Source organism: Gopherus evgoodei, chromosome 1 (genome assembly GCF_007399415.2).
Source record: "Gopherus evgoodei ecotype Sinaloan lineage chromosome 1, rGopEvg1_v1.p, whole genome shotgun sequence".
NCBI lineage: Eukaryota > Metazoa > Chordata > Testudines > Testudinidae > Gopherus > Gopherus evgoodei.
Window position 1 is genome coordinate 11,457,839 of NC_044322.1, and position 23,146 is coordinate 11,480,984.

The following is a 23,146-nucleotide window of genomic DNA, read 5'->3' on the forward strand; positions in this document are numbered from 1 at the left end:
GCATATACCCAATTATAAATTATCTCTAAGATAGGTTTCATTCCACAGGGACTGCTAGGTGTTACTAAAATCTTCATCTTATATGTATTACAGTAGGGCAGAGGCCATCAGAAGGGTCCTACTGTGCTAAGTGCTGTACAGTCATGTTGAAACAACTGTGCCTGGTTCCTATTTTTGGAAATAATTCCTTTTCCTTTAACGTTTGCTTTTCTCCATTTTGTATTAAATGTAAATGATTTCGTAGGGCAAATAAGAGGAAGAACTAGTGTTTGTAAAACACAAACTTCATTTTCATCTCTCAATTGCAATAATAGCCTTCAACACTAGGGCTATGTTGAGGCAGTAGCTCATCTAAAACTGCAGGAGCTTTTTTCTGGGTGTCTTTGCATTCATTGAGATGGCAGCCAGTATAACTAGAAGGTGGACTATTCTCAGTATAAATGCTATAATTCTGAAGAGTTGGTGTGGTGAGCAGTAAAAGCAAGCACTGACCTAAAGGCTTTAGCTGTCTGACAGAAGTCAGTAGAACATGCCCTTCTCTCCAAAGACTCTGTACAAATTATGAAAAAAACTGTTAATGCAAGGCTGTATTTTAGCACTTGGACCAGGATATGGCCCCTACCCAAATCCAGCCATCATGATGTGTAATCTCCTGAGCTGCCAAAGCTTCAGAAAGCCTCAAGTAGTAACTTGGCAGAAGCCCCACCACCAAACAATCAGCTACATCTGGTGATGCCCATAATGTGCATAGACGTGATGCATATCAGCAACTCAGTTCCTACACTGATTTTCTTTCAATCTTCCCATTCACATAGCAAAGTGACATTTAATCCAGTTTCAGGCTGGAGCCATATTTGTAGAACTGAGGCTAGATGAGAGCCAGCCTGGTGTATTTAAGGGGGTAGCACATTACCGGCTCCTCAAACTGCTTCAGTGTGCTCCATTCCCATCATGGTCTTTGGGGCAGTTAGCTCCTTTTACTTGTACCTGACTGACTTCCATCAGATGCCTTCCTTGTACTGTACCTTTATGCTGCAGCCATTTTAAGTTTCTTCTTGGAGTAACTTCCATCGCTTTGAAGCTGGTGGTGAGGAAAGGGAGGTAGATTTCCTATATACAGTTAGACTGCATCCCCTGCCATTATGACCAAATTCCTGCATTAGCATAAGTCATCGAGTTGTGATGTGAATCAGCATGGGTGGCTGTTCCTTTCAGCCCCACAAAAAGTAATTATGTGGAATGCTAGTCACTAATGAGCCCAGACTTCTGCCTCAGTAGCTTCCGTAGCCTCATAGGTAAGGTTAAGATTTTGTCACAGTTATTTTTAGGAAATGTCACGGACAGGTGGTGGGCAATAAAAAATTCACAGGAGCGCCGACCTGCCAGTGACTTTTACTAAAAATAACAGGGGGAAGAGAAGGCTGGGGGGCAGGAGGTAGGAGAGAATGACACCTGGATCCCCATCAGAGGGCCTGACAGCCACAGCCTCTCTGCCACTGGGGCGGGACACAGCCCGGGCTCCAGACCCTGCCAAAGCCATGGGTACACAGCTCCAGCATGGCCGCAGCAGGGGTGTCTCAGCCCCAGCTGAAGCCCTAGGGAGAAGGGAGGCACACAGCTCCAGCCCTGGTTCCAGCCAAAGCTGTGGATGAGGGGGGGACGCAGTCCCAGCTCTGGCCAAAGTCACTAACAGCTGAAGCAAAAGGCACAGGTCTCAGACTCATGGAATCTGTGACTTCCCCACCGTCCCTTACATACAGGCCAGCCAACACATGGCTGAATTGTCATTGGATCAGGCCCCATTGGTACATCTATGCTGCAGCTGGGAGTGGGCCTCCCAGCCCCAGTAAAAAGACTGGAACTAGCTGGGCTTGACCTAACAAGCTAACAATAGCTGTGTAGCTTTTGATGGGTAAGCTCTGAAACCCATCCAATCTCCTGGTGGCCAGCCTGAGCTGCCACCCAAGCCACAATGGCTACAGTGCTATTTTCAGCACATTAGCATGAGCACAGCCAAACACAAATCTCTCTCTACCCAGCCCAGAAGAATTGCTTGCAGCTGCAGTGTAGACATATCCACTGTGTCAACCAACCAGCACACTACGAACATAAGAACTGCCATTGGGTTAGGCCAATGGTTCAGCAGGCCCCCTGTAGCTTGTCTCAGACAGCAGCCAATACCAGAGCTGCAGAGAAGCGCAGAGAACAGAGCAATTTTAGAGCTTTTGATGAAGCATTAATTAGGCCACGCCTCCTTCAACATCCCACATGGGCAGATCTGTTAAATTGTGATTTCTGTCCAAAAAAACAAGCTATATTTCAAAAACCAATCACCTCAAATACCATATTACAGGTATGAACACTCAGGGCACGGCTCTCAACCACATACAGGGCTTCTACTCTCCCTCCCACCTCCTCTCTCCACCACAGCTAGCAAGAGAGTCTGCCTCCCAGCAAGCTGTGAACACCCACCGCCCCCAGAAAATTCTTTTGCACAGAGCTGCTTCTGGGCTTAGTGCCAGCAAGAGTCCATGAGCTGCTCAGCCTACACATTAGTTATCTTTGTGAGGCAAGGTGCAGAATCAAGCAGCAGGGTAAGGCAGGACAAGTCTCTCTCTCTCTCTCTCTCTCTCACACACACACACACACACGACGACCAGTGCTGCATAACCCCTTCTCTCCTCTGCATCACTATACACTGTGAAGGCTCCTCTTTACCAAGAGAAAAAGGAGAGTTTTAACACTAGACTATCTCAGGGCCAGCCAAGCACCTAGGGTTTAATCTCTCCCTACTTTTGAGTTTATAGTCAGGCAAAATGAAAGAAGATTTGTTAGCTGCCACCCTCCTGGAGCCCCCAGATCCATCTGCCACAAACACAGGAGTGAGTATTTTCTTCAGTATTGACTTGAATTCATCATGGTTTGAAAGCCAGGCTTGGGAAGCCGTTACATCAGGACATCCTGGCTCTAGAAAAACACATGGTTGCCAGGGAAGTTTTACGGGTTGCTGAAGATCTTTTAAGGGCTTGTAAAATATTCCTCTTTGTGAGGTCTTTGGGGAAGACACCACCCCTCCCCAACAGATTGGTGTGTCTTACAAGGAATGCCATTGCTGCATCAAACCTGGGAAGGATCGGAAGGGATTACCAGGAACCCTGTAGAATCTCACAGTTTGTCAGTTCATCTTTTTCCCTTTGTCAGCTGCTTCACGTGCCTCCCTAGTGACCTCTGTGAAGGGGGATAGCCTGTTTTAGTTTTCAAGAGGAGGTTATCTGCCCTTGGCATTAGGCTGTGCAGCCTCTCTCTGGCTGGCTCTCCATGGTGGCCACTACATTCATCTACACTGCTTCAAACGTATGCAGGAAAACCTCCTGCTTGTCTGGCATGGGGTCCCCAAGCTGAAAGGTCCACAAATAAGGTGGGAGTGCTGAAGGACTGAAAGCACGTCTGCCATGATGCCAGAAGTGGTATGGCCAAGTCCCAATGCTTCATGGAAAAGTCTGAACTGTCTCCAGCATATCCCAGGATAAAAGCCTCCATGCCTCAGAGCTGAGGAGAAAAGGATCCAGAAAAAAATTACCCTGAATAGTATCAAATACAAAAAAAGACATGGAGTCAATATCCTAAAAGAAATAGTTTGCTATGTTAAGTAAGTTAGCAGGAGTTATAAGAACCCCCATAAAATGAAAGACATAATAGGAGGAGCAGGACAGATCAGAAATCTGTGCAGAAAAGTGTAAAACATCTGGGTGAAAATAATCCTCAGAACAGGCTAACTAGGAGGGAAAAGACTAGAAAAGCAACAGCACCAAAAGCAAGCGAGGTCTGATAGCAAACTATAAAATAAGTGTGCAGTGCAAACAATAAGGCAGTAAGAGAGCCAAAGTAAAATCACAGGGACGCTACAGTCCCTCCCGCTCTATGATAGGCGATACTCAGTCCTGTCAGCCTGATACTAGCAAAGACGTAGCTGCTCTTTTCTGAATTCCAATGTAACAAAAAAAATGTTTGGAGCCACAGCAATTGACTTAAAGATCTGTAAAGAGTGAACTATGTATAACCATCAGTAGCTGAGCCAAACAATGACAAAAGGGGACTAGTCATCATCTGTTTGAACGGTAGAAGACACCCAAGAGAGAGAATGCCTTAGGATTTTGCAATGAGGTTGAACTAAGAGTAATGAAATGAAAGAAAAATAGAAGATGAGCATCAGGAAGACTAAGGACTAAGTGGATGTGGATCTTTGGTCTGACCCGATACTTATGTTCTTATGTTCACAAGGACAGTGGAAGCCCCATTGCTTGAATCATTTAGAACCAGAGAACATACAACGGGGAGCAAGGGAACAAACTACTGGATCTTCATTCTCTCTCTGAAGTTTTATGATTGTCCATATCTGTAATTTTGCCAATGTCTTTCAGGGCCAGGTTTTCAAAGATATTTAGGTGCTTAAAGATGCATATTAGGTGCCTTTTGTATATTCCACTAGGCACCTATCTGCATTCCTAAGTGCTTAAACACCTGTGAAAATCTGGGCCTTGTTCCTTACCAAGATGGGGAGGGAGGGACGGAAAGGACACTTTGGTCTCATATTCTACATGCCATGTAGCTGACTGTTAACACTAGCCCAACATAAGAATAAGGGATTCTCCGTCATGTCATTATCTTCCTTGAGTTAAACAGAACATTTTCATTACAATGCTTGGCGATAAGGATGTCCAGTTCTCCCTTTACAATATGACATTTCCAGAAAGGAGAATCTGATTAATCAATGGTCCTAAACCAGTTGGCTATCCATAGCTCAGAGCTTCTTAGCCCCAGAAGAGAAAAAGTAACTTTTTTCCCCTTTGCAAATACAGTGAGATGCCTCACGTGAGCACTAACAACAATGGAACATGATGGTTTATATGAAAAACAGGCAGTAGCTGTCAAAGCTTCCTTCTGCTGCCCAACAACAGGCTTCACCCTGACATGAGGACAACTTTTAGGGTTGATTGGGTAGTTCGCTCTCCATGGCTCATTCAGTTCTTGGATTCTCACCTCTGACTGCCAGCGGGGGTATCAGTTGTGGTGGCTTTTATCATATGGACATAAATTGAACCCACATTTTTTTATTGCGATGACAAACTATACAAATATTGCCAAAGTGTAAAACAAGTGTAAGAACATCTGTCAGGAGGCAGCTGACTACATCAAGAAATTGCCCAGGATTCAGCTTCATAATAAGAGACGTACATCAAACCCTGTCCGCTGGAAACTGAACTGAGGCCGCCACACAGCAGTTAGCTGGTAACTCTGTTGCTACAGATGCAGGCTGTTTTCAAACCAGGGCCCTAAAGGTGAAATATAAAAACAATTTGTAAGAGCAATAATGTTACAAAGTGAGGTTTCATTCAGGAATACCTAATACAGCTGAGTGGTTGCAGGCATTTGGCTTTGTGCCTCAAGTGTGCCAGTATCTTAGTCTAAACAAGTAGTGACCTCTCTTTTCATTAGCACAACCCCCTACAGCAATACATGTTCACACTTACAATAAATAGAAACCGGCTAGATTGTGGTTTTCAGTTTTATTGTAGAAAAGCACACTTAAAGGGGATTTTATGCAAAATTATTTATGCTAATTTGTATGCAAGTGAAAAAGCATTTTTTAGCAATTCAGTTTGTTTGCTACAAATACACATTTTTACAAATAATTTACAAACACAGACAACATTTGGCTAAGTGCTTCCAGTAAATCCTACCTGCCATAGCTGGAAATCACAGGAGGCACGGCCCCGTGTTACGGAGAGGTGCAGACACCTTCCCAACAGAAGCATCTCTCAGGCAAGTATAACACCTCCCAGAGCATGGGGCAGTAGACATGAGCCAAGAACAACCCTCCTGCTCCTTGACTGAAGGGCTGTAAACTATGCCTGCCCCTTAGGTAAATCTCCATATGCCTTTGATCCCCCACCCCTTGTGTACCTTCTCAAAGGATAGGCACAATGTAGCTCAATATCACTTAACTGAGTGTGACCAGCTACTGAAGCAGATCTTAGACTTCCTTTCCTACCAAAACTGATGCAGAGTTGCACAAATTAGAAGGCTAATTAACCATAGCAAGACAAGCTCAGCACAAGATTACAAACAGAGTCTGCATTATACTGGAACAAAACAGCTATTAACTCTGCCTGTGCCACTGGCACACATCCTTCATAAGGAGACACACAAAACGAAGTTGAGAAGAAGAGTTTAAGTTCACTGGGTAAATATATATTGCCTCCCTATCATTTTAGGGATAGGAAAGGAAAGTAAGTCACTGATTTTACACGGATGTTGCATAGCTATTGCTCTACGTTAGGTAACTAAGTCTGCAATATAAAGTCTCATTATTGGTGACAGATTTTTTGTTTTAAAACAGACAACATCACAAACTTGGCATGGATTAATACCCCATGCAATGCCACTAACTTCAATACAGTGCACAAGGTGTGAGCAGCCCAAGTTATACAACTTTGAGAAGTACCTCCTGCCATTACCGGTGTGACAGCTCTTTAGAGAAGGATTTTTACTGGGCATACAAGGATCAATACACATTCCTAAAACTCTGCCTGATTTATCATAGTCCTAAGACTGTTATACGCATCTACATCCTTACTATATATTTGCATAATAAAAATTGCCAGCTGTACCTACCACTCAACTCAGGAAAAATCTCCCATGGAAGCCACTGGGTGTTTTGCCTAGGTAGGAATTAAGGACTGCAGAATTTGGCCCAGTGAGAATATCAATGGAGGGAATGCCAATCTTAATTAGGAATTGTCTTGTTTCTGTTACTTTGATTTAGAAATGTCTGTGTATTGAATGTAACTATTTGTGTATTCAGTGAAACCATTCACAACCATCTGCAAAAACTGCTACATTTTATAAAAATCAACTAGCTTCTCCATAGGGGATGCCATTTGTTATTTTGTAGCTGTCTTCTTTTGAGGTACTTTATTATATTATTATTATTATTATTATTATTATTATTATTTTATTAACAGTAACACTGTTTTGGTCTGATTCACTATCTTGAACACAGCAATTTGTTTACATATAACCCAACAATCCCACAAATAAAGTCTGCTAGTGATTGACTTCACCGTCTGGCAGGTTTTGGCATTATATACACTTTGACAGGTTTGCTGAATGGTATGGTTCCCTCAATGCCATATTCAAACGGTGGAAAAGCCTCCATGGTGTCCATCCAGGTGGATTTTGAGAGTCTTGTGGAAGCTTTGCTCCTACTGGAGTTGTATGCCAGTAGTAACCTCACTTCAATCTGACATGGTTCTGAAAAGAAAGAAAACAAACTAACACAATACACAGTCAGCGGATTGACTGGACAACAAAATACCAAGCAGAAGGTGAATTCTCATATGATTGATCTTGCACTGAGCCCCATATTGCCAGTTGCTGAAGCATGCTGCAAATGAAAAGCCAAGTAATACTGAACATTAATATCAAACTCTCAGATCTCATCAGAGATAAATGCCTTTTTATATGGCATAGAGCAGCAGTTCTCAACCAGGGTTCTGGGGCCCCCAGGGGGGCCATGCACAGGTTTCAGGGTTCCACCAAATAGGTCCAGTGTTAGACTCACTGGAGCCCAGGGCAGAAAGCTGAAGCCCCGCTGTTCGGAGCTGAAGCCCGGGGCGCTGCCACCTGGGGCTGAAGTCGAAGCGTGAGCAACTTAGCTTTGCGGAGTTCACTGTGGCATGGGGCCCCAGGCAATTGCCCTGCTTGCCCTAACGCCAGCTGTGGCTTTTATATGCAGAAAACCAGTTGTGGCAGCACTGGTGGGCCGTGGAATTTTTATAGCATTGGGGAGGGTGCTCAGAAAGAAAAAGGTTGAGAACCCCTGGCATAGAAGAGCGTAAACATAAATCAGCAGTACATTTACTATGTAGGGTGTACACAGTTCCAGAAATTCTCTGTCATGACCTATACCAATGAAACACAACTGACTGCATTTAAATTAGAATAGTAGAATCATAGAACCATAGGGTGAGAAAGGACCGCAAGGATCATCTAGTTTAATCCCCTGCCAAGATGCAGAATTTGTTGCAGCTAAACCATCCAAGACAGATGGCTCTCCAGCCTCCTTTTGAAAACCTCCAGCTTCCACAACTTCCCTAGGCATCTGTTCCGCTGTCCGTCTGTTCTTACAGTTAGGAAGTTTTTCCTGAGATTTAATCTTCCCCGGTACTGAGGTCAGGCTGACTGGTCTATAGTTCCCTGGCTCCTCCTTTCCCCCCTTTTACAGGCATTGTTAGCTCTTCTCCCGTCTTCCAGGATCTCAGTACGTTCTGAGGTCTTGGGCAATGCTCTGTGCTGAGAGGACTGACCCCAGTTTAGTTTCTGGTGTCTCATTCTAAAGGCTATAAGGTCCATGAAGGTGTTGTGTCAAACAGTAGCCCCTCTGGTTAATTAACAAATAGTATCAGTCTGCCAGAAGAGTGCAAGTACTTGCAGGGTCAAGAGGGTACTAAGGAGATTCCTCAAGGATGTGGAAGTTCAGTGGGAGGAGGCTATAGCAATGGCAGAATCCACAGAAGCCCTCCAAAAAGCTTCTCTCATGTGTGTGAGATGCACTTTATGTACCAAGCCGTTGAGGTAAAATGATGCATTCCTGTTTATAAAGATACAGCAACATTTAAGCATATAAACTCATTCTGATTATTCCTTACCTGTCCAGGCAGTATGAGAAAGGTAAACCTGAGTTATTAATCTGTGTCTTCCAGGACCAGGATTTCGAAAGTCAGCTGGTTTAGGGTGGATTAACTGTGTCTGTCCATCTGGATATAATACCTATGGAAAAAGAGGCAAAATAATCCAACATTTACTATACTTGGAATTTACACATTATGGGGGTACTTTTTTGCTACCATTGGGAAGGCAGGAATGCACAGCGTACCTTGTTGATGAGATTCCATATCCTCTAGTTTTACTGGCTATACACCAGCCATTCAGGACCATGGTATACAAAAAAATATATTGAAGACGATACTCTCCCCTGCACCAAACATTGGGTAACCATCCAGTAGTGAACACTTTGTAAGGCTATATAATCTACTTACTACCATTCCACATGCATCCTCTTGGCAACATTTAAAAAAATATATTCCCTTCCTGCAGTTTAGTTACTTATCTCAAAGGAGAGCAATGGGTTTATATCTTTATATATCCTTGAGAAGAGCCTCTTCTGCTTCCATAATTTCATTCATCCCACTGGGATGTACAGATGTTTCTATTGGCATGTATTAGTTGTTTCTGCTAATGTCCACAATGTGCTAGGTGCTTTTTGAATGCAAAAGGCGGCACCATCTGAAGAGTCTGCAATCCAAGAGTGCCATGACAGAGTTCCTGACAGACCAGTGCTGTGATCCGACATATCATACCTGCTGTTCCTAGCTGTTATGTAAGAAGAGATGGGCTCAAACCAAATTCTTACAATCTTTGGGTAAGTGAAGATCTGGACTCTGTGGGTCAGGACAGTCTCTAAACATACTGTTGTGTTTAGCTACACAAAAAAATTCCTCACTGCTATTAAAATACATAATTATTTATAACTAAGAAATACTAATATTGCGATGGTGCGCATCACGGGAAAACGCAAACTTCTCCTCAAAGACTTTACTTTCTTGTTTCCCTTTAGGAAGAATCACTCATTACCTGAACCTTAACTGTGCTCTGAGGGTCCTGCACATGTTCCAGAGTTGCATCGACATCCAATGCCACCACGAGTCCTGACGTAAACCTCAAAGGGTTATCAGACTCGCCAGCAGGTTCAATAATAGTTGCAGTAGCTCTGTGGATCTGGGAGGAAAAGGGAAGAGGGAGAAAACAAACATCTAAGAAAATACAAAGTAAACTTTTAGAAATTCCTGACACTATCTAAAAATTATTCAAGCTCCTTAGCTTGTTGAGGACAGTCCTGGAAACACTGTGCAATATCTGAAGAAATACCTCTCCTGACTAGCCAGCCAAATAGGCCATAGAAGCCTCCTGGCTCCACCAGGACAGAGTTAACCCTGGAACCTGGGGCTGCTCTACACTCCTCTATGGATTACTGACCTGCTCTGGAAGAGGAAGCTGAAGGAAGGTGCTCTGTCGTAGTGTTGTTTGCAGGATCTTCACCGCTTCTGAAGGCTTGGAGGTCACAAGTCTGGGCATTAAGTCCAGCAGCTTATCCACAAAACTGTCTTGCATATGGGGCAGTTCAGAAATAAAACATCTGTGCGTGTTAAAAATATATTGAACAAAAATCAAATGCTTATTACAGTCACTCAGTGAAACTCTGCTGCTCAATTAAACCACTGATTGCTTCAGCTTTATCTGATCACCTCTATCGTGACAGTAGAAACATTCTAAAGATATCAGAATAAATGGACAAGTTTCAAGCTTGGTTTCAACATTAGAAAAAATTGCTATGCTTCTGAGAGAAGCTGCCTGAGCCCAAGCAGAGTGGGCTCTCACCTGCCTGTGTGAATCTAATCTAGCTAAGTCATCGCGTGACCTAATGCAACTAGATATTCATTTAAACAGTCGCTGGGTAGATACTGACTGACATTCCAGCCTATCAGCAAATGCTACTAACCTCTTAGGGGAGCTTCTCTGAATGGTCTTTTCTGTCAAGGTAATGTGAAATAACCCTAACTACATCAAGGGTGAGCAATTTCCCCGTGGTTGCAGTGGGGTGTAGGAAAGAACATCTGATTCAAATAAAACATCAAAGACAATTTTAGTAAAAAACCTAGATGAGGTCTAATGTCCACTTTGTCTTTTGAGGTGGACCAGCCAGGAAGGCCTGAATTTCCTCTAGCCTTCAAGCTGCTGTTACAGCTGCTAAAAAAGGCAGTTTTCATAGATAGATATTTTACAGAACATGTTTCTAGGGGGCTCACAAGCAGGCTCCATTAACCAAACTAAGACTATATTAAGATTCCATGAAAAGAATGGGAGAGGATGGGAAGAGACACATGAATATGGTCCTTAAAGAATCTAGTTATGGCAGGACAATAGGAAAAAAATGGTGTGACTCTAAATAGAAGAATATGCTGATACTGCTGCTAAATGTATCCTTATAGAGTTAATGATACCTCTGAATGCTTTATGGATAGCAAATAGTGTAGAATAATAGGAATTGGGATTTCTAATGGAAACAGATAGTGTTGTGCTGCTCAAACAAAGAACCTCTTTTATTTTCCTGCGCTGGTCAGTTTAGTAGAGTCCTTTCTGCTACACACCAATATGTTCTGGACCTCAGCTGAGCAGCTTCTTTTAATAGTAGTTAACCATGCTGTCAGATGCAACAATGCTAGGCCTGGATGTAGGAGCTGACCTCTGTTCTGGGAAATCACATGTGGTAAGACAGTTTATGTTGTTGGGGGCTGAGTCAACAGGTTCATTCAGTCTGAATACTGAAACTGCCGGGGTCAAGTTAGTGCTAGCATGATTACGACTGTTGAATTGTTTGAGTTTCATAGAATGTCAGGGTTGGAAGGGACCCAGGAGGTCATCTAGTTCAACCCCCTGCTCTAAGCAGGACCAATTCCCAACTAAATCATCCCAGCCAGGGCTTTGTCAAGCCTGACCTTAAAAATCTCTAAGGAAGGAGATTCCAACACCTCCCTAGGTAACCCATTCCAGTGCTTCACCACCCTCCTAGGGAAAAAGATTTTCCTAATATCCAACCTAAACCTCCCCCACTGCAACTTGAGACCATTACTCCTTGGTCTATCATATGCTACCACTGAGAACAGTCTAGATCCATCCTCTTTGGAACCCCCTTTCAAGTAGTTGAAAGCAACTATCAATCCCCCCTCATTCGTCTCTTCTGCAGACTAAACAATCCCAGTTTCCTTAGCCTCTCCTCATAAGTCATGTGCTCCAGCCCCCTAATCATTTTTGTTGCCCTCTGCTGGACTCTTTCCAATTTTTCCACATTTTTCTTGTAGTGTGGGGCCCAAAACTGGACACAGTACTCCAGATGAGGACACACCAATGCCGAATAGAGGGGAATGATCACGTCCTTCAATCTGCTGGCAATGCCCCTACTTATACAGCTCAAAATGCCGTTAGCCTTCCTGGCAACAAGGGCACACTGTTGATTCATATCCAGCTTCCTGGCCACTGTAATCACTAGGTCCTTTTCTGCAGAACTGCTGTCTAACCACTCAGTCCCTAGTCTGCAGCAGTGCATGGGAGTCTTCTGTCCTAAGTGGAGGACTCTATATTTGACCTTGTTGAACTGCACCAGATTTCTTTTGGCCCAATCCTCTAATTTGTCTAGGTCCCTCTGTATCTTATCCCTACCCTCCGGCGTATCTACCACTCCTCCCAGTTTAGTGTCATCTGCAAACCTTCTGAGGATGCAATCCACGCCATCCTCTGAATCATTAATGAAGATATTGAACAAAACCGGCCCCAGGATCGACCCTTGGGGCACTCCACTTGACACCGGCTGCCAACTAGACATGGAGCCATTGATCACTACCCGTTGAGCCCGACAGTGTTTCCAGCTTTTTATCCACCTTATAGTCCATTCATCCAGCCCATATTACTTTAACTTGCTGGCAAGAAAACTGTGGGAGACCGTATCAAAAGCTTTGCTAAAGTCAAGGTATATCACATCCACCGCTTTCCCCATTTCCACAGAGCCAGTTATCTCATCATAGACAGCAATTAGGTTAGTCAGGAATGACTTGCCCTTGCTGAATCCATGCTGATTGTTCCTGATCACTTTCCTCTCCTCTAAGTGCTTCAAAATTCATTCCTTGAGGATCTGCTCCATAATTTTTCCATGGACTGAGGTGAGGCTGACTGGCCTGTAGGCCCCTTGATATTAACAGGAACGTGGAAGCCACAAGTTATTCCTGGAGTCCATGAGATGAGGAGAGCATCTGACAGAGAGCCTAGGAACAGACCTCACCACAAACAGAATGTTTGGTATTTCTTATTCCTGTCTGAAGCAAATGGGGCTACTGTTGGGTATCCCCACCTACGGCAGATGCTCTGCAGGATCAATTATATGATGATCCATTAGCAAGGAAGTTCTGCAAGCCTGGTAGATGCATACCTACTGACATGATTGGTGATGAATGCACCAGTTCCAGAGATTAACAGCTTCTTGGCAAAGCAGAGATGACCATGCTCCACCTCGGCTGTTCACATAAAGCATTGCTATGTGTTATCTATCATCTGGACTGATCGTCCTTGTAGCATGGGTAGGAATGCCATGCACACTAGACAAATAGCTCTACGTTCTGGAACATTTATGTGCAGATGAGATTCCTCGGCAATCCAGAGGCCCTGGCTGAAAGTGACCTAAGGTGAGCTCCCAAAGACAGCATGGAAGCATCTGTAACCAGCATCCTGATAAGCAGAGTTGGAGAAAATAGTACTCTTTTGCACACCAGCAGAATGTGTTTCCATCAGCTGAATGAGAGTACTCCTTGGGGGACCTAGACCCTCATATGATCTCTGCTGGTAAATATAAAGATTTCAACTACCCTTGCATGAGAGGCATCTGGTATGCTATGTGATGCAAGTGCAGGAAGCCATGTGACGCAGTAGTCTGAGGCAAATTCTTACTGACATTTGTAGGCGAGCCTACAGCTGGTTGATGAGCTCTTCCTTGGTCCTGAATCTCTCCTGTGACACAGAGAAGCCTTTTCCAATATGGAATCTAGCACTGCCCCCCACAAATGCTATTCTCTTGGTCAGCAACAGTGTTGATCCTAAGACCCACTATGGCAAAAAGATGTAGGATCAGGTAAAAGGAATCAACCATCTGCTGTGGTGACCCTCCTTGAACACAAGAACATAAGAATGGCCGTACTGGGTCAGACCAAAGGTCCATCTAGCCCAGTATCTGTCTACCGACAGTGGCCAATGCCGGGTGCCCCATAGGGAGTGAAGCTAACAGGAAATGATCAAGTGATCTCTCTCCTGCCATCCATCTCCATCCTCTGATGAACAGAGGCTAGGAACACCATTCTTTACCCTTCCTGGCTAATAGGCATTTATGGACTTAGCCACCATGAATTTATCCAGTTCCCTTTTAAACATTGTTATAGTCCCAGCCTTCACAACCTCCTCAGGTAAGGAGTTCCACAAGTTGACTGTGCGCTGTGTGAAGAAGAACTTCCTTTTATTTGTTTTAAACCTGCTACCTATTAATTTCATTTGGTGACCCCTAGTTCTTGTATTATGGGAATAAGTAAATAAGTTTTCCTTATCCACTTTCTCCACATCACTCATGATTTTATATACCTCTATCATATACCCCGTCTCCTCTTTTCCAAGCTGAAGAGGCCTAGCCTCATCTTTCCTCATATGGGACCCTCTCCAACCCCCTAATCATTTTAGTTGCCCTTTTCTGAACCTTTTCTAGTACTAGAATATCTTTTTTGAGGTGAGGAGACCACATCTGTACACAGTATTCGAGATGTGGGCGTACCATGGATTTATATAAGGGCAATAATACATTCTCAGTCTTATTCTCTATCCCCTTTTTGATGATTCTTAACATCCTGTTTGCTTTTTTGACTGCCTCTACCCACTGCATGGACATCTTCAGAGAACTATCCACGATGACGCCAAGATCTTTTTCCTGACTCGTAGCTAAATTAGCCCCCATCATATTGTATGCATAGTTGCGGTTATTTTTTCCAATGTGCATTACTTTACATTTATCCACATTAAATTTCATTTGCCATTTTGTTGCCCAATCACTTAGTTTTGTGAGATCTTTTTGAAGTTCTTCACAATCTGCTTTGGTCTTAACTATCTTGAGTAGTTTAGTATCATCTGCAGACTTTGCCACCTCACCGTTTACCCCTTTCTCCAGATCATTTATGAATAAATTGAATAGGATTGGTCCTAGGACTGACCCTTGGGGAACACCGCTAGTTACCCCTCTCCATTCTGAGAATTTACCATTAATTCCTACCCTTTGTTCCCTGTCTTTTAACCAGTTCTCAATCCATGAAAGGACCTTCCCTTTTATCCCATGACAGCTTAATTTACGTAAGAGTCTTTGGTGAGGGACCTTGTCAAAGGCTTTCTGGAAATCTAAGTACACTATGTCCACTGGATCCCCCTTGTCCACATTTTTTGACCCCTTCAAAAAACTCTAATACATTAGTAAGACACGATTTCCCTTTACAGAAATCATGTTGACTATTGGTCAACAGTTTATGTTTTTCTAGGTGTCTGACAATTTTATTCTTAACTATTGCCCGGTACCGACGTTAGACTTAGTGGTCTGTAATTGCCGGGATCACCTCTAGAGCCCTTTTTAAATACTGGCGTTACATTAGCTAACTTCCAGTCATTGAGTACCGAAGCAGATTTAAAGGACAGGTTACAAGCCTTAGTTAATAGTTCCACAACTTCACGTGAGTTCTTTCAGAACTCTTGGGTGAATGCCATCTGGTCCTGGGGACTTGTTAATGTTGAGTTTATCAATTAATTCCAAAACCTCCTCTCGTGACACTTCAATCTGTGACAGTTCCTCAGATTTGTCACCTACAAAAGCCGGCTCAGGTTTAGGAATCTCCCTAACATCCTCAGCTGTGAAGACTGAAGCAAAGAATCCATTTAGTTTCTCCGCAATGACTTTATCGTCTTTAAGCGCTCCTTTTGTATTTCGATCGTCAGGGGGCCCCACTGGTTGTTCAGCAGGCTTCCTGCTTTTGATGTACTTAAAGAACATTTTGTTATTACCTTTGGAGTTTTTGGCTAGTCGTTCTTCAAACTCCTCTTTGGCTTTTCTTATTACACTCTTGCACTTAAGCTGGCAGTGTTTGTGCTCCTTTCTATTTGCCTCACTAGGATTTGACTTCCACTTTTTAAAAGGAAGCCTGTTTATCTCTCACTGCTTCTTTTACATGGTTGTTAAGCCACGGTGGCTCTTTTTTAGTTCTTTTATTGTGTTTCTTAATTTGGGGTATACATCGAAGTTGGGCCTCTATTACGGTGTCTTTAAAAAGGGCCCATGCAGCTTGCGGGGATTTCACTTTAGTCACTGTACCTTTTAACTTTTGTTTAACTAACCCCCTCATTTTTGTATAGTTCCCTCTTTCGAAATTACATGCCACAGTTTTGGGCTGTTGAGGTGTTCTTCCCACCACAGGGATGTTGAACGCTATTGCATTATGGTCACTATTTCCAAGTGGTCTTGCTATAGTTACCTCTTGGACCAGCTCCTGCGCTCCACTCAGGATTAAATCTAGAGTTGCCTCTCCCCTGGTGGGTTCCCGTACCAGCTGCTCCATGAAGCAGTCATTTAAAGTATCAAGAAATTTTATCTCTGCATTTCGTCCTGAAGTGAAATGTTCCCAGTCAATATGGGGATAATTGAAATCCCCCACTATTATTGGGCTCTTAATTTTGATAGCCTCTCTAATTTCCCTTAGCATTTCATCATCACTATTACTGTCCTGGTCAGGTGGTCAATAATAGATCCCTAATGTTATATTTTCATTAGAGCATGACATTTCTATCCATAAAGATTCTATGGAACATGTGGATTCGCTTAAGATTTTTACTTCATTTGAATCTACATTTTCTTTCATATATAGTGCCATTCCTCCTCCTGCATGACCTGCTCTGTCCTTCCGATATATTTTGTACCCCGGAATGACTGTGTCCCATTGATTGCTCTCAGTCCACCAGGGTTCTGTGATGCCTATTATATCAATAGGCTCCTTTATTACAAGGCACTCTAGTTCACCCATCCTTGAATGAGTCAATTGTCAAAGTACGGATATATCTGGATCCCTTGTCTACACAGGTACGCTGCCATGACTGCCAAGCGCTCAATGAATACCCCCAGGTGTTGCTGAAAGATCACAGGGCAGAACACTGTACTGGTAGTGGAAAGTGTCCACTTGGAATCTCAGGTATTTTCTGTGTGCTGGATGAACTGATATGTGAAAGTATGCATCTTGTATGTAGAGAGCCGCAAACCAGTCTTGGGGATCCAAGGATGGGATTATGGAAGCGACAGCTACCATCCTCAATTTGAAATGATGGATGAACTTGCTGAGACATCTTCAGTGTAGCACTTTGTGACAACCCACTTTCTTTGGGACTAGAAAATAATGTGCGTAAAACCCCTCTCCCCTCTGAATTCCAGAAACAACTCTTTCCAGTGCTCTCAGATTTAGAAGGGAGCCCACTTCTTGCTGTAACAGTATGTCTTAAGAGGGGCTCCTGAAGAGGAATTGGGAAGAGAGGTGGGGGGCAGGAAGGGTCTGAATAGAATGGAATACCCACATTGATCTCTAAGACCCAGTGGTCTGAGGTAATTCAATTCCAGGCCCACCTGAAAATAAAAAGGAAGTTGCCAAAAGGGTGGCAGGTAGGAAAGGGTACAGATCATCCAAAGGCTCTGAAAAGTTCTTGAAGCAGCATCAGTCTTGCTGCTGGAAGGAGGACACAGGGTGTGCAATAGCAGAGGAAGAGGCAGCAGGCCTTCTACTTCTTCCTCAGCGGCTCTGATGAGCTTTGTCAGTTACACAGTAGAACCTCAGAGTTAGGAACACCTCGGGAATGGAAATTGTTCGGAACTCTGAAATGTTCGTAACTCTGAACAAAACATGGTGGTTCTTTCAAAAGTTCACAACTGAATATTGACTTAATACAGCTCTGAAATTTTACTATTTAGAAGAAAAATGCTACATTCCCTTTTTTCCCCCCAGTAGTTTACGTTTAACACAGTACTATACTTGCTTTTTTTGGTTCGTTTTCGTTTTGGTCTCTGCTGCTGCCTGATTGCGTACTTCCGGTTCCAAATGAGGGTTGTGGTTGATTGGTCAGTTCGTAACTCTGAGGTTCTACTGTAACATGTGGAGGGCCTTTGTCTAGAGTAGTTTTGTTACCCAACATGCTTAGGGGCTAGAAGGCAACCTCAAAGAATGGAGAGTGACTCTCAAATCTTTCAGAGGCTGCAGGACTTCATCGGTTCTAGCACTGAACAGATGGAGGCCCTCAGCTTTGTCTGGACCTCCCTCAGTATTCTAGAAGATTGTAACCATGAACTCCTATGCATGGCAATAAAGGTGGCTATGGAGTATGCTGCAGTATCCGAAGTATCTAATGTTGCTTGCAGTGATATATGAGACACCCAATGTCCCCCAACTACAAGAGATAACAGTTTCTCCTTATTTTCTTGAGGGAACTGTTCAGTAAATTGTGATACCTTGTACCAGTTAATGTAATCCTACTTTTGACAAGAACACCCACTAATTTGCAATTAGCATCTGCAGGCTCAATGGTGATTATTTTTTCCTCCCAGGTAAATCTGATTTTTTCAGATTCTTCTCTTTGAGTCACTTTTGGGGGTCCCTGCTATCTGGATTTTTCATGCACAGCTGCTACTACCAAGTCCCACAAACTGGGTGCACATAAAAACATTAAGCCCACCTGAAGGGATTTGATAGTGCATATATATCTTTTTTGAGGAAGGTGCCATAGATGCCAGGGTGCAAAGATGTGGACATTGCAGGGGTTCTGTCTTGCAGCCATGGATGGTAAAAAGGAACTGAGGGACAGTTGGGCTCATTCTGTCTTTATGCCCATGAGTGGGTGGTGGGCAAGGGCATCCAGTATGCAGGCACAACCCCAGTGGATATTGCTGGTCCAAAAAATCTGATCTGGCACATGCACACCAGAAGTGGAATGCATGGGGACAATCAGAGATACCACAGTGATAGCCACTTTAAAAGTGAAAAATAAATTGTCAGCCTATTAGAAGCCAAAAACTGCACAAGATTTTTAAATCCATTACCTAATAATGTGAGATGATTATGATCTTGGGGCATTTGCTACAAGCCATAAGAAGCTTTTCAATAATCCATATGGTACATTCATTAAAGAAAATGGAGGGGGGGGGGGAAGAGAAGAGAAGAGAGAAGATACTGTGTTTTCAGACCTGCCCAGTGATTCTCTGCTTGGTTATATTCTGTTTTTTCTAAGACCCCAGTTCTACACAACTGAGCTAACTGAGTTCAATAGGTGCAGGACCAGGCCCTATATGCACAGATCTCATTGGTGGCAATAAGAGTTGCAAAGACAGCCAAATATCCAAGATGAAACCCTCTGTGTAGATTGAGAGCAGAATTTTTCTATACTATGCAACTTTGGATTTTTTTATTTTTTAGAATTACATACACCTTAAAAGCTTAAGATCAGTTTGACACATTCTGTCTGAGATTATAATTACATATCACAGCAGAGGGGTAGCCATGTTAGTTTGGATCTGTAAAAAGCAGCAAAAGAGTCCCGTGGCACCTTATAGACTAACAGACGTACTGGAGCATAAGCTTTCGTAGGTGAGAAAGGATTTTGTATCAATGTTCTTGTGATTTTTGTTTTATTTTGTTTTGTTTAATAGAAAGGGAAAGAGCAATGGGGAACTCACCTCTGAAAAGAATCCACCTCCTGTAAAAAATTTTCACACATTCCAAAAAGCGGTTCCACTCTGAAATGAAGATAAAAGGTTCCTGTTATTTTTCTCCCCTCAGTTAAAGACTGGCTATAATCCTACCAGCATTATAAAATTATCGAGAGATTCCGGAACATCCTGTGCTCGTGGAAAGTGCAAGATCTTACAGATGAGAGGTTAGCATGATAGTTTCATAAAATAAATCTTTGCATTTAAACAGATTCTTTACCTCTGTGAAGAAAGTATTAACTTCAGCATTGTAACATGGGACACTGAGAAGCAAATAGGTTAAGTCACTTCCCAAGGCAACTCTGTGTTATAGCTGGAAATAAAAGCTAAAAATCCAGCCTCCTAATATTGAGCCCTAACCGTGACAAACTAAGGATATGTCTACAGTGCACCTGGAAGGTGTACATTCCAGCTTGAGGAGACATATCCGCGCTAGCTTTGACTGAGTTAGCGCACTAAAAATCCAAGTGTAGCTGTGGCAGCATGAGCAGCGGGAGAGACTGGCTGCCCAGGTACGTAATCAGCATCTTGAACTGGTATGTACTTGGGATGGGTAGACCCTTCTACCACTCGTGCCACAGTAGTTACACTTCCATTTTTAGTGCACTAGCTTGATCAGACCTACTGCAGGTATGTCTCATACACCTTTCAGCTCCAGTACAGACATAACATAAGGCTCTGATTGTGCAAACACTTAAACTCGTGTGTAACTTTAAACTCACTTGAATAATCAAATTGAACTAAACAGGGCCACTCATCTGATCAAAGTTCTGCACATGCTTAAGTATTTGCAGAACTAGTGCCTAAAACATCCACTGCAGAAATAAGTCAGTCAAAAGATTTTTTTTCTTTTCTAACAGAAAAGACTCATTAACAAGCTTATAGGGTAATCCATTAATATAAATATGACGGGTATTTTTTTTAATATGCATCTGACCTTTTCCTATTTAAATAAACTCCAAATTTTCCGGTCTAAAATGAATGATGCCCTATCAAATTAGAAGTGATTAGATATGTATTTCATATGCTTTTGTCAGAGGAAAAAACCCAAATGGTTTGTACACTCCTAGCAAGTTCATCACTTGACTTTATGCTGTGTAGCTCAACAGGTGTTTTGAAAAAAACATCTCATTCTCAACAGTCTTTTAATGACCCGTTATTTGCATATGATGATGTATTGCACATGTAAGTTACCTTTGTCATTTGCAACCAAGCTTGAGAGAACTGGATTTTTGCAGTTAACCCATTCAAGAAGCCTCCCTGCAGGTAGTTCTTACCCTCTAGTAGTACGTGCAGTCACTATAAGTTGTAACGCTTTGGCTTGCAGTCTCATGTGGTGAATAATGACCACTTGTCTATTTTCCACTCCACTGTACATAAACTCCATTTTGTAAGTTTCTTCCATAATCTACAATATAAACAACATGTGATTAACTGTGTCAGATTTTGTTCAGCTGCTGGGCAAGTGTGATAGTCAGAGACCTTTACTCATGCATCTCAGTCTCATACGTCTGAGACGAATAGCATCTCAGTCTCATAATTTCAGTTGAACTATTCATGGAATAAGGTAGTACCCAATATGTGTAAGGGGGATTAGAATGTAGCCCTAAATAAATTAAAAGAAATACAAAGTATGAAACCTTGCAGAAACAGGGATGTTCATGGGAGGTGTCTATGTGCTGCTTACCCATCCCTTTCTCTTTCCTGACGTCATCTCTCCCTGCATCCTGTTTCAGACCACCCACATTGTAAGCTTTCTGGTGCCCACTAACCCACTCCTGTAATAACTGCCCTGATACAGTGGGATAGCACAAGAGGTAAGCAAAAAACAGCAGCCCCAAAGACCCTGTTCGAGTTTAAGATCTAAATGGGCAGTTTCAGGTTTGTCTGGATTTTGATTTTTTTAAAAAGTGTCCAATCCTCTTGCAATCAACTTTACAGTCAAGAATGCTCCCCGTTCAATTTCAAGCTTCAGCTACAAAACAAAATACACACATCATTCTGGATTCTTTAAAATATATAGTTCACAGTTAAGGCAATAAGTTATCCCATTTGTGATGGTGCATTAGTTGATTATAGTAGAACATATAAAACGTGCACAAATAAACTGGAGAAGTGCTGAGATTATTAAAGAAGGTTGCTAATTTCTCTGCAAGTAGCACTTCCTATTGAAGTCAAGTACCACCAAGTTACACTATAAGAAAGGTTGGCCTCTCCTCTCATTTTCGGGGAGTGAGCTGCATGTGCAATCAGAACAAGTAACCTCACCGAGGGGTCTGGATACTGCTGGGAAGAGCTACCCGTAAAGTTATTGCAATTAGAGAAAGATATACAAGCCTAATAGACTTTTCTTTCCACCAGTCTCTGGAGACAGCTCTTTACAGCATAGTGGGCTCTGACAGACAATGATAGCTGTCTCTTCACTACCTTTTAATTAACCGGAGACTCAAATAGTCAGTATCTTCTCTCAACAGGACTAGATACTTGTTTCCGGCTTAGGTTTGTTTCCAAGTTGCTGAATAGCTCTCTCTTTCTCCTCTGCTTCTACTTGGATTCTCCAGTTTTGGCTTTTCTGTGCATGTTCTCTCTCATTTCAGGGTAGCAGCATCAAAATTGAACATGGGAAAAGCTTAGATTTGTAGTTAGATTTTCGGAAAGCCTTTGACAAGCTCCCTCACCAAAGGCTCTTAAGTAAAGTAAGCTGTCATGGGATAAGAGGGAAGGTCCTCCCATGAATTGGTAACTGGTTAAAAGATAGGAAACAAAGGGTAGGAATAAATGATCAGTTTTCAGAAAGGAGAGAGGTAAATAGTGGTCCCCCAGGGATCTATACTGAGCCCAGTCCTATTCAACATATTCATAAATGATCTGGATAAAGGGGAAAACAGTGAGGTGGCAAAATTTGCAGATGATACAAAACTACACAAGATAGTTAAGTCCCAGGCAAACAGCGACAAGCTACAAAAGGATCTCTCAGAACTAGGTGACTAGGCAACAAAGTGGCAGATGAAATTCAGTGTTGATAAATGCAAAGTAATGCACATTGGAAAACATAATCCCAAGTACACATATACAATGATGGGGTCTAAATCAGCTGTTACCACTCAAGAAAGAGATCTTGGAGTCATTATGAATACTTCTCTGAAAACATCCACTCAATGTGCAGCAGCAGTCAAAAAAAGCTAACAAAATGTTGGGAATCATAAGGAAAGGTAAGGTATAGATAATAAGACAGAAAATATCATATTGCCTCTATATAAATCCATGGTACGCCCACATCTTGAATACTTTGTGTAGATGTGGTTGCCCCATCTCAAAAAAGATATATTGGCCTTGGAAAAGTTTCAGAAAAGGGCAACAAAAACGATTAGGGGTTTGGAACAGCTGCCGTATAAGCAGAGATTACTAAAACTGGGACTTTTCAGTTTGGAAAAGAGACGACTAAGGGGGGATATGATAGAGGTCTATAAAATCATGACTGGTGTGGAGAAAGTAAAAAAGGAAGTGTTATTTACTCCTTCTGATAACACAAGAAACAGAGGCCACCAAATGAAATGAATAGGCAGCAGGTTTAAAACAGTGATACATATGGCCTAAAATGGAACAATTCAAGGCTATTTGATCTAGAGTTTGCTGACGACATAGCTCATCATCAATGAA

At 42.6% G+C, this 23,146-nt stretch overlaps 1 protein-coding gene across 4 annotated transcripts in view; it reads right to left on the reverse strand.

Annotated features, from left to right (window-relative positions):
• Positions 1-51: 51 nt before the first annotated feature.
• Positions 52-23,146, reverse strand: part of INTS4 (integrator complex subunit 4) — a 73,054-nt gene continuing 49,959 nt past the window's right edge. For 2 of the 4 annotated variants that reach the window (XM_030558103.1, XM_030558092.1), the window contains exons 18-24: positions 20,764-20,894; positions 19,454-19,513; positions 10,099-10,258; positions 9,697-9,840; positions 8,712-8,832; positions 7,125-7,314; positions 5,096-5,333 (exon numbers count right to left, since the gene is read on the reverse strand). In XM_030558103.1, the coding sequence (XP_030413963.1) occupies positions 5,321-5,333; positions 7,125-7,314; positions 8,712-8,832; positions 9,697-9,840; positions 10,099-10,258; positions 19,454-19,513; positions 20,764-20,894 (819 nt within the window). In that variant the 3' untranslated portion in view covers positions 5,096-5,320. Of the gene's footprint in view, positions 3,550-5,095; positions 5,334-5,548; positions 7,315-8,711; positions 8,833-9,696; positions 9,841-10,098; positions 10,259-19,453; positions 19,514-20,763; positions 20,895-23,146 lie in introns of those variants that run through there. The other 2 variants (XR_003999790.1, XM_030558111.1) reach the window with 2 other exon arrangements.